Source organism: Meleagris gallopavo, chromosome 11 (genome assembly GCF_000146605.3).
Source record: "Meleagris gallopavo isolate NT-WF06-2002-E0010 breed Aviagen turkey brand Nicholas breeding stock chromosome 11, Turkey_5.1, whole genome shotgun sequence".
In the NCBI taxonomy this organism is placed as follows: Eukaryota; Metazoa; Chordata; class Aves; order Galliformes; family Phasianidae; genus Meleagris; species Meleagris gallopavo.
Window position 1 is genome coordinate 21884977 of NC_015021.2, and position 11018 is coordinate 21895994.

Genomic DNA, 11018 nt, shown 5'->3' on the forward strand with positions numbered 1-11018 from the left:
AAGTAATACAAGAATAATGGCTTTGTTGTATTTGTGAGTGTATGATATATCCACGCATTAAAAAAAAACATTTAATGTAAGCACGTTGGATTTTAAAGGCTAATGGTTTAACAATGAACATTTGTTCCTTCCAAGGGCTATTCTAGTTAGTAGGGATGTCCTTATACCACACTAAGCTTAAAAACGATGGGATTTTCTGTATGCCTCACAGGTGACCAACAGAACTCATCCTTTAAGCACTGAGGCAAACAGTGGAGCTGTAGCCAGCACATCCAGAACGGCAGTGCTTGCAGCTCCATCAGCCAACTTAACTCAGAGTTCTGTAGTGAATTAGAGTAGCACTATCTGAACACTATTGTATCTCTGACTGAAGAAAAGCACTTATCAGTCAAGAAGAATGGGAATTGAGTTACAGCGTGGATCACCAGCCAGAACTGATGTAGCACAAGGCAAAGCTCACTTAACAGTGAAGTTTAGAATTTTGCATCTGACTTTAGAGAACAGAGGTGTATTTCAGTTTCTCCCTTAAAATACGAAGCCTTTCTTCCAGGCCAGGCAAACATGGGCAAGAGATTGTCCAGGTATTTCACCAGCCTGCTACAGGAGTTGAAAATAACTGCACAGAGCTTCTTAGCACAAGGAGAAGCAATGGCACAGTGTGAAGCTGATAACACTATGGATTTGCTTGAAGGAGAAACTGCCTTAGAACACTTAGAATATTTGCTATACGAGCTATATTTCTAAAGAGTAACTTCCAGGATATTCCTGTCAGTGTTATTCTTTGGACTTTTATTCTAACCCACTTCTTGACATTACCATCAGAACCAGCACTAACACTGAACTACTGCTACTAAGGTTCAGGTGCTCCTGTTGCACAGCTCCAGTGCTACCTGGCTGATTGGCAAACATGAGGGAGAAAAATACCAAATTCTCACCTTCGCTCTCTGCCTTCCAAGAGAAGTGATACAAGACGGGAGAAATCAAGGAAGGCAAGTAAGTAATAAGCACAAATACACAAGTCTGCAGTGTCACTACCATCCAAAGATGAAGAAAAGCTTATAACTGGCCTGTTACACAACATTCAGTTGTTTGCACAAAACTACTGTTCTGCATTCTGGAAATAATTTAAAAGTAGCCTTTGTCAAGCTGTTCACACATCTATCTAATTTTAGAAGCTTTCTTAAGGACATTCTTGTATTTAATAAAAGAATACAAATTGAGTGCAAGTCTAGAGTCACTTTGGAATCAGAATCAGTTACTGCAAATCCAGCCTACAGTGTCTGCTTTAAGATTCTTGCTATGTTCTGACTAAAACTTAATCCACCACTCTCAACTACACTGGACAAGTGTATTTTGCATCCTCTTTCCATATTTCCCTATTTTTCTGGGGAAAAAAAACAAAACAAAACACCAAAACGTTGGTTATGACATTGCATTGGAATCTCTAAAACAAAAATCATACTAATTGCCCAGAAATTTTGACAACAAAGAATTGACTTTGAAATTGCATGTAAGTAAGTCTTAGCATGCCTCTTGCAGCTCTATATTCATTTCAGTATAAAGCTAATATTTTAACAGGGAAAGTGATTCTGTACTCTGAATTAAATGTAAAGCTCCTACTTTAGATACTATTTCATACTTTTATTTGATTACACGATTACATTGGTTCTAATTCTTCCTACCACTTCAGCCCAGCTGTCCTTGGAATTTCTAGAACAAAACTCTCATCACCAGTTTTGGCAGCATTGATTTCCATTTATAATCCCAGTAGAGCTTTTTAGCTTGTGCTCTACTTGGATGCTTTAGCTCAGATGTTGGTGTGCCTCATTAGGAGAGCAGCCCTCAACCACTGGGAACCTCAGGCTTATCTCAAAGCAAGAAGAAAATCTCTTCCCCCTTATTTCCTCTCCAGTACGCTGAAGGAGTGACTCCTACATTATTTCCACAAAGCAGCAGGTGAAAAACTTGACTAAATTTCCTCTCCTGCAGCACAATCTTGCCATAGGACAAGACTTATCTGTACATTAAAAACTGCTGTTCCAATCAGTTAAAAAAATGCATACATATAAAATCACTGTAGATATTCATACTTGCATAAGATTACATGAGAAATTTTAAATTGTCTATCAAATACACTTAAATGACACTAATTAGCACAAGAATTACTTAAAAGTTTGAAAAAACAGGTTCAAGAATAGTTTGATTTCATCTCATAGAAGTCTGCTTCTATTTAGTATAAAACAAATTCAGGTTTTCTGATTCTCAGTATTGTTTCTGCAATATTCATCCATACGGGCATCGCTTGCAAAACTCCATTTTCTTTACAAAGTTGATATTAACCATACTTCTCTTACCTTGAAAGATAACAAAGCCAATTTCAGCAGGTGGTAACAGTTGCTGTCCGGTTTGTTTTGCTCCCCAGACCTCCTGCCCCTCGGGTGTCCTTAACTAACATCCTCTCAAGCTCTTCCCATTTATTTAATACTTCCTTAGGGACAACCAGCCATGAGAGAGAGGCTGGGATTTCTTTCTGGCCTCGAGGTTGACCACTGCAGAGGACTCACTATTGAGCAACAGCAAACACACTTACCTTCTGAGCTTTGCCCAACCTGGCTGGGCAAACCTACCCACGCTTTCTGTGCACAGACATTGATGTTCCAAGCATTCAAAAAAAAAAAAAAAGCTAAATTAATAACAATTTTATTTGTTCTTCTTTACAGATATACAAGTTACTGAAGCTTGGGTATGAAGTGTGGAAGGCAGGAACCAATAGCAGCAAGATGACAGATACTAGCACACTACTCAGCATACTTTAAAAAAAAAGTGACAAGATACATTTTTTTCCTGTTGCAGTTTCAGGCTGTGGCAATCTCATTAACAGTGCACCAAACAGTTGTCTGTTCCCTAAGTGCTAAAAAGCATACAGCAATTTATTAAAAACAAAATACACAGCAATAGAACTTCAGCATCACAAAAGTGACAAACTCCTCCTGTTAATTGTTGGCAGCTACACGCAGTAACCAAACTTTTCTAAACCATTCCCTTAAAACAAGATTTTTTTTTTCCAATTAACTAATTCAGGCACACCATTTGTAACATTTCTAGAACTGCCCAATCAGTATCACATTATTTTCCTACAGGCATTTTTGGCAATGTTACTCAGCAGAACCATCAGTTTGATTTCAATGTTCTCAGTATGTCATCAGAAGTACCTGCACCGCTCTCTACTCAACTTGTAGAAAACGTGGCTCTGGCCCAAGCTTTCAGAGTGCCACCCAGATGCACCCAATGAGCCACGCCAGAGGGAGACTGCAGGATGGGGAGCGAGGTGGAGAGAGGAAAAAGGAAAAAAAAAAGAAAGCAGCCTTCTCAAAAGCAAGTATTTGCCATTGAGTAATGCTAGATGTGGTAGCAGGATACCAATCAAGTATCTCAGAGTACTACTTGTAAGAGAACGTGTCCCACAACATTTCTTTTAGTGTTACAGAATGCTTTCTCACAAATTGAAAGCAGCTTTTGATAACAAGTAATAGTTTTGTCCGGAGTCTCTTAAAAGAGATTTATGTTAATTACACCCAAGTGAAAGTCATAACCAAAGAGGTGCAATTTATTTTCAAAGTGAAATTATTCTAACTCAATGTTGAGCTCAAAGAGGGTACTCCACATTTAACTTAACTACGACATGAGAGAAGCAAAAGTGAAATAGAATTGTCGCTTATTCCTCCAACTTCAAATAACCTAATTTGAAAAATAGGAGGGAAAAGGGGCAATCCTTGTGATAGCAGCAGGCAGCCTTGGCTTTCTGTTATGGTCTCATTTACTTCTCTCACTTTTACTACTTGGGTTTTGATGTTTTTCTGTCATTGTGCAGAAATAGTCACATTTTCCAGATGGAAATTACTCAGCTTTGTATCGCCTGATTAACAGAATTCACTTAAAAAAAAAAGAAAATTAAATAATAATAATAATAAAAATCACACAGACGTGTTCAAGGAGAAAGGGCTTTGCCTCAGTCACACTGAATAAACAGAAAATCTCTGTGGAGTTTCCTCTGCAGTTCATTATAACACATCATGCACAAAGTTCAGTGCAAAGAAAGGAAAAAAAATGGTGGGAAGCATCACTTTGAGTCTTCACAGCGCTCACACTACCCCTCATTTCCCATTATACAAATGAAAAGCATGAAACTCAAGCTTTTAGGAACAAGTATGTTCACCCCATGGGAAACAATTAATAGAAGAAGAAAATAAACCACATTTGGGGAGAAAAGTAAAAAATGAAACAGCAGCTTAGCAGTAGTCCCTGCAAAATGCTTCCTTCCCCTCCCAGAGCAGGAAGGGCACGCTCTGCAGCACTCAGCTTGGGATACTTCTGCACCATCATTTCTACCATATCTGACTGTAGTTTCTCCTTTTTTAAAAAATGTTCCTAAAGTGATACTTCTAAACATTATTATAACAAATATATATTACCAATTATTTTATTGGAGATTTTTCTCACTTGAAAACCAGTAAACACAGTAAGAAAGCGCTGAATGGAGCAATTAATTGGCATGAATACTTCAAAAACAGATATATCCTCTTTTTGTGGGTGTAACTGTAAAAAGTAGACTTGAGGAAGTGAAGCAAACACAGCTACCTATCTAAAATATTTGTCTTTTTTTTTTTTGTTAGAGGGGAACTGGGAGCTCCTTTGACAAAAACAGACTTAAAATCATCTCTGTTGAAAACAGTCAGATCTTAGGAGGCTTCCACTGCTCTCTGATTTTCTAGGCCACAATCCTTCAGAATAGATTTGTGATATGTTTGTAATAGCAGTGAAATAATTATGGGTGATTGCAGATGTATGCACCCAATGGAATACTTAAATATGTCCATCAAGTACTTTAACTCAGCTCACATGTTAAGCGACTGGCTGGCACGAGCAAAATCCTCCATTATTATTTAAGCACTAGAAAAGTGTAGTTGTCTTCAGCCTGTGTGTTTCACACAGCCAGCACACACCAGCAAGCTTTAGAACTTTAAATCCCAACGTGAGAAGAAATGATATCATATTCACAAGCTATTATTTTTATAGCATGAGCTGTAAACTGCAGCTTTTCAATATGTACCTTGAATTGGCTACAAACCTGCTGTGCTTTCAGTCCCCTGCAGTTGTTAAACAAGTGTAAATGAGAAGTAAATGGGTTTTTTCTTGCCCTCAATTTTATGCAGTTATTTTTAATATACATACTTCTGCAGTAAAACCATGTCTATAGATGAGAACTGTAGATAACTTAATAGTAGTATCATTAACTTAATATTGATGCACCTTTATCTAAAGTATAAACAAGTTGCTGAATCTCTGCCACGCTTAAGCAGCACAATAATATTGGGGTTTAAGGTTTATTTTACTACACCAATATTTACGTGCTGCTAGGGCGGAACAAGTACAACTCTTCTATTCATCCACATGTCAGGAGCACAGATTCATTAATAGAAAAAATTATATTAGTGTCTTCAACTGTTTATCTTCCTTAAATTTCTAAAGCAGCAAATAATGATTCGCATCTTCACTACAGCATGCAAACCATGATGTGCTGCTAGAGTACTTTAAGGCCTCACATACAAGAGTCAAACCTAAACAGTATTTTGGTAGCTATACCTGGAAATATGGCTTTCATAAAAACTGGTTTTATTCATACACCAACCTGTAAAATCAAGAATCTGTTATGGTCCAGATCGATTCCGTGACTTCGAAGAAGAATACCAACATCTTTGAATGTTGACTTCTTTCCATTGATGTGGTATACAGAAGAATTATCTCTATAGGCAGTTCTAGATACACAAAAATTGCTGTTAGGAATGACTTCATAATCATCTCCTTCCTGTTTTGAGGAAAAACAAAGCCAGAAATACAATTAGTATGTCGTAGCTTTACCTCACATTTCACCATTTTATCACATTAAGGTTTTAAGTCAGGGTCCACTTAATGATGTACACCTCCAAAAAAAAAAATATTAAGCATTAGAAAAAAAAAAAAGCCCAAATCTGCATGGTCCTCATGTGCTGCCTTTCTCATCTCTAATACAAGCTTTTGCTTTAAAAATACCTAATTTCTTCTCTTCACCAGGGCTGCACATCACAAAAGGCCTACTTCAGCTTTAAAGTGGCTGTTGTATCCTGCCCTTTCAATTTTAGATTAGGAAGCCTTGAATGGTTTGCTACTGTCTGCAATTAAGCTCCTCTTTTATAGTGCTAGAAAGCTGCTTTTTGCTGAGTAGTTCTAAAGAGAAACTGCAGAAGATAAAAACGCAAAATATTAAAGATGTGACAAACATGATGTCATCAGCTTCAAAAGATCACTTCGACTTCACTAAAAAGCAGCAACTGCAGTAAAGCTGGGACTCATTTTAAGCAGTTAAAGCTGGGCCATGCTTCTTGTAAAGACTTCAGCTGGCCCTCTGCTTTGCCAGGCCAACCCCCTGAGCACCATCTGACCAGGTACACTCACAAGCTTTTCACATCACAAATGCAGCTTCTAGGTGTTCACACAGAGCCAAGCAAAAAAAATCAAACTAAATAATCACTGAATGTAGCTGACACGAGCAGGAGCAAAAAGCACAGGTCTGTGTAGATTGAGTCAAAGAAAATGTATTTAAAACAGTTCTTTTAATGACTGTCCCCTTATTAGCACAAGTTTTGAAGCTTCGGGTGTACCTTTCCCACTATACTGACTAACCTGAAATTCAGCAAGGCGCTTCAGCCAGACTAAATGCTCACAACAATTCAATTTAAATCAAGCAAAATTAATTTCTAGTAATGTAATTGCAATAAGTCAACAATATAGCTCAGATGATTTTACCAATACATGAAATGACAAGCAACAAAATTTTATTTTATTTTTTTTTAACATTGTCAGCACTTTCTATGTCATTCAAACACTGTGTCAGCCAGTGGGTGTGAAATCCAGAAATTCTAGGAAAAATCTGATTTAAAACTGCAGGCACATTTATCATCCATTAAGTGGTTCAGATTGGTTTTATATTTTATGAATTATCTAAAATAGCTTCTAATTGGTTTGAAAGCTTTTGCTTCAATAGATTTTACACCTGAATCTATATGCCCGTATTAGAAATGTAGGAATACATAACGCATCCAAATGTAGACTCAAAAGTTATTCGAGGTGCTGTTAATTTCAGAAATAAGCTTCATTTACTTGAGAGAAAAGAAATGACAAATGTACAATGATTTCTGAAAATGACTGTTAGATGATTCTGCGCAGCGCCAAAATGACTGCAAACCAAATCCTCACCTCACAGAACAGCACAAGAGTCCCTGCTCATATTTTAAGAGCTGCACTACTTGAGAGAGGGATTTTTAAGCTAATTAACTTCAAATTGATGTTTTACATCCCAAGGGTAAACTATGCCACCACGCCTTCCCCAGCTCAAACTAATCAAATATTAAGTTGTCAAACGCTTGAATAAAATAAGTGCCACCCTCCTGAGCAGCAGGATACATACCTTGTCAATGATCTTTTGGAAGTGGACTTCCACAGAACAGCTCTGGATGTCCGTATGCTCCTCAGAATTATGGATCAGCACAGAGAGTTTTTTGGATCTGATTTTTTGTGCTCGATACCCAAACACAAAAAGCATCGCATCAATGACATTGGATTTCCCGCTGCCATTGGGCCCAATAATGCATGAAAAACGCTGCAGAACAGAAGGAAAAAAGGTGTCGGGCTGAGGGAAGTAGATCCAGTGTGCATCACCCACTTCATTTGTAAATAGTTCAAAACATAATTATTTCTAGCGCAGGAAACTGCAGCTTATTTGATAGCTTAATCTTCACAACCAAAGGCAGAGCAGTACAACTTAAATTTAAGAGAACAAAACACCTCCACTCAGCTCAGCCTTCTAAATCCGAACTTGTTAACTCAAAGTGATACTGCACTTAGCAAGCAAATTCGCAAGGAAAGTTTCATGATTAGCCACGAAAATCTCTTGTGGGCACTAAAAACATTCTTATTCTTCAAACATGCTCCTCAAAATTCCCCAGCAAACGAAATAAAGACAGAAGTGAGCTTTTTTGCAGGCTTTCTGACAAATTACAATTGTACAGAATCAAGAATTTGCACTTTGCTGTTTTCCCTACTGCTCAGTAACTAAAAGAAAGGATATCACCACCAAAGCAATTCTAAAAGCTCAATACTCTTCAGTTTTTCTGACGTGAGGTTATGCGAAACTACAGGAAGGGCCACCAGCGTGCAGCAAAGCCTTACCTTCATTTAGAGATCGCTTACGGGAAAAGAAAATTACCTTATGAAAAGGTCCCAAAGTTTGCTCCCCTGCATAGGATTTGAAGTTCTGGTTTACAATGTGAGTTATCATGAGACGAGGAGCACTGGCTTCATTGGTCATTGCTGGAGGAGGGGGAGGAGAGATGCTACCCAAAATCTCTTCTAAACTCCGATTATCAGACTCCTCATTTGAGACTGCTAAAAACCATCCAAAATAAGCAGAAAGAAAATTAAGGCCATAAGCACTCAATGACCAAACACCTTTTAAAGTGCTCGATTTCAAAAGCAGACTGCATTTCTATATTAACCAAAGCTATACTTCTGCAACTATTGAAAGGAGCTAAGTGGAATTTAAATCCTTCTTTCCATGAACTGAATCTTTCAAAAAGAGACACTTAAGACACCCCATCGATTCACCAGTGGGTTTGTTCTTTCATTATGCAATTCCTACTCTAACACACTTTAATAGGCACTCCGCAATTACAATAGCTACAGCCGTCACAATAAGGCTACAAATCTGAAACAGGCAAAGTCTTCCTAATTAATAAGTGCAAAGCCACATTTCAAGCGTGCTCCCAAGTCACTCTGCAAGATTTGGGGATCGCTGCACAATGCTCTAAAGCTGTAATGACAGCACAACTGCTCTGCAAAGACAGGAAGTTTGTTACGAAAACAAACTGGCCCCCTGGATATCTGCTTGTTGTAAGCAAAGCAGCTTTTCAACAGTTACCAGCAGCTTTTCCTTCACATAGACAGTAGGTTTTGCCACCAATTTCAATTTATCAATCCATTTGTCAAATATCTGCGCTCAAATCATTTAATCATTTCCTGTCTCGCTACCCTAAAAGACACACACTGCTCTTTTTCCAGATACTTTCAGCAAAAACTCAACCCAAGAACCACAAGACAATGCACTGCTTCATGAAAAAGAAAGTCAAATCATTTTAAGAGTTAAATACATAAACGTGACATTTATTCCATTCCAAGAAATCTCATAGCATTGGCTGCATATAAGTGTGAAAAATCCTGGCTCTTGTACCACAACCTGGTACAGATCAGGAACATAAAATAGGCTTTATTAGGAGAAAATTCACTAATTGCTTTTGCACTTGTACTAAGTCACAAATCCCAACACTAACTCTTTGCAAAGTGCTTTAAAAGCGGTTTAAACACGTCAGGAGTCAAAGCTTTCAATCTTCCTTTCTAGATGAGAACAGAGCGAGTCCGATCTGGAATAGTCGGCAACTTCAGCTGAGCCCTGTTGCTCGCTATGCACCACGGTCAGGTTTACACGGCACCAGAAGCGCAGCGCTCCCACCTACCTTCTGCTGCTCCTTCCCCAGGCTGCCTGCCGTCTTGTTTTTCCACTTGCATGTCACCAGCGGGCTCCTCTACGGGCTGTCTGCCTTTCTGGTGGGCTGCTGTCGAGGTTTTGGTGCTCCTGCTCGCCATGATCTCAGCTGGCTGCTCCCCGGCAATTCCAAGCAATCAAACTATCGAAGGGATCTCTCTCTAACATAAACAAGAAAACCCCACCATCTCTGTGTTAAACTACAATCCCCTACGGAATACACCTATAAGTACAAACTTAATGCAGAAATGAAAGACCAGATGCATTTTGAAGACAAAAAAACCCAAATCTGAAACAAAAACTACAGCTGAAACTAATAAATGGATCGCCCCAAAAAACAACGGACCCGCCCTGATCTGCAGACAGCAGCCGTGCACCTCCTGAAGCCGATGGAGTTTGCACGCTCACAGAAATCACCGAACGGCCTGGGTTGGAAGGGACCTCAAGGATCACGAAGCTCCTCCAACCCCCCCAGCACACACAGGGCCACCAACCTCCACTTGGGGAGAGCAGCTGTGACGCCAGAGGCAAAAGAGTTAACGACGACGGCAGGAACGAAGCGGGGAGCCCGACGTCCGAGCTCTTTACACGCAGCATTCAGTCCCGACACACACTTTGCTTTCAGCACTCCATGCTGAGCGTATGTACACACAAACAAAAGACCTGCGTAGTCAGAGCACAGGCTTCACCCTCCAACAGCTTCCATCAATACGCTCCTTTTGTGAGCCGCAGCGCAGCCCCGACTGCCAGCATTCGGCATCTAACAGCCAGCGCAACGTGAAAATACCTTCATCCCTGGTGATGTTAGAGCTATGCGAGCAGGGAGGAAACACACAGCAGTCCACAGGTCGGTACTCCAACACGGTTCCCACAAAACGCCAAAGAGAAAGCGACCGGCGGGAGGGAAACTCTCTAAAGAGTTTCAATCAAAGCGGGGAAAGCAGTTTGCAGAGAAACAGACATGAGAAAGTTTACTTCTCACCAGATAAAAAAAACTGACGTGGTTAGAAAGTCATCTCACAATTGGTGCCAATCATTTGACGTTTGCAGACCTACCCCCAGCCCACACTCTCATGAGAGTCCTTCATTTGGGACAATGGGGGAGGGGGAAAAAAAAACGAGACACTGAGCTCGTTTTAAAGCGGTCGCAGCCCGTGCTCCGGTTTCGGAGCTCCGTCCCGGGGCAGCCGCAGCCTCTCCCGGCACCGGGCTGCCTTTTTCTTCCACAGCCGCCGCTCTCCACAGCGCAGCTCCACCCGGCACCGCGCTGCGGGGAGGGGAGAGAGGCGGCGGCGGGCAGGAAGCCGTCCTTATCGCAAGCCTTTCGGTAGCGATAACCGATGTCAGCAAGAAAATCTTTTCTTTTTCCTTTTTTTTTTTTAAA

General features: G+C 40.0%; 1 protein-coding gene across 3 annotated transcripts in view; it reads right to left on the reverse strand.

Annotated features, from left to right (window-relative positions):
* SMC4 (structural maintenance of chromosomes 4) overlaps nucleotides 1–10587 on the reverse strand; it is a 32465-nt gene extending 21878 nt beyond the window's left edge. Inside the window, exons 1-5 of one of the 3 annotated variants that reach the window (XR_794841.3) lie at nucleotides 10422–10587; nucleotides 9606–9795; nucleotides 8303–8481; nucleotides 7505–7696; nucleotides 5690–5866 (exon numbers count right to left, since the gene is read on the reverse strand). Coding sequence is in view for 2 of the 3 variants with exons in the window: in XM_003209227.4 (XP_003209275.1) it covers nucleotides 5690–5866; nucleotides 7505–7696; nucleotides 8303–8481; nucleotides 9606–9735 (678 nt within the window). In the remaining variant the exon portion in view is untranslated. The remainder of the gene's footprint in view (nucleotides 1–5689; nucleotides 5867–7504; nucleotides 7697–8302; nucleotides 8482–9605; nucleotides 9796–10421) is intronic. The other 2 variants (XM_010716981.3, XM_003209227.4) reach the window with 2 other exon arrangements.
* Between the last annotated feature and the right edge of the window lie 431 nt (nucleotides 10588–11018).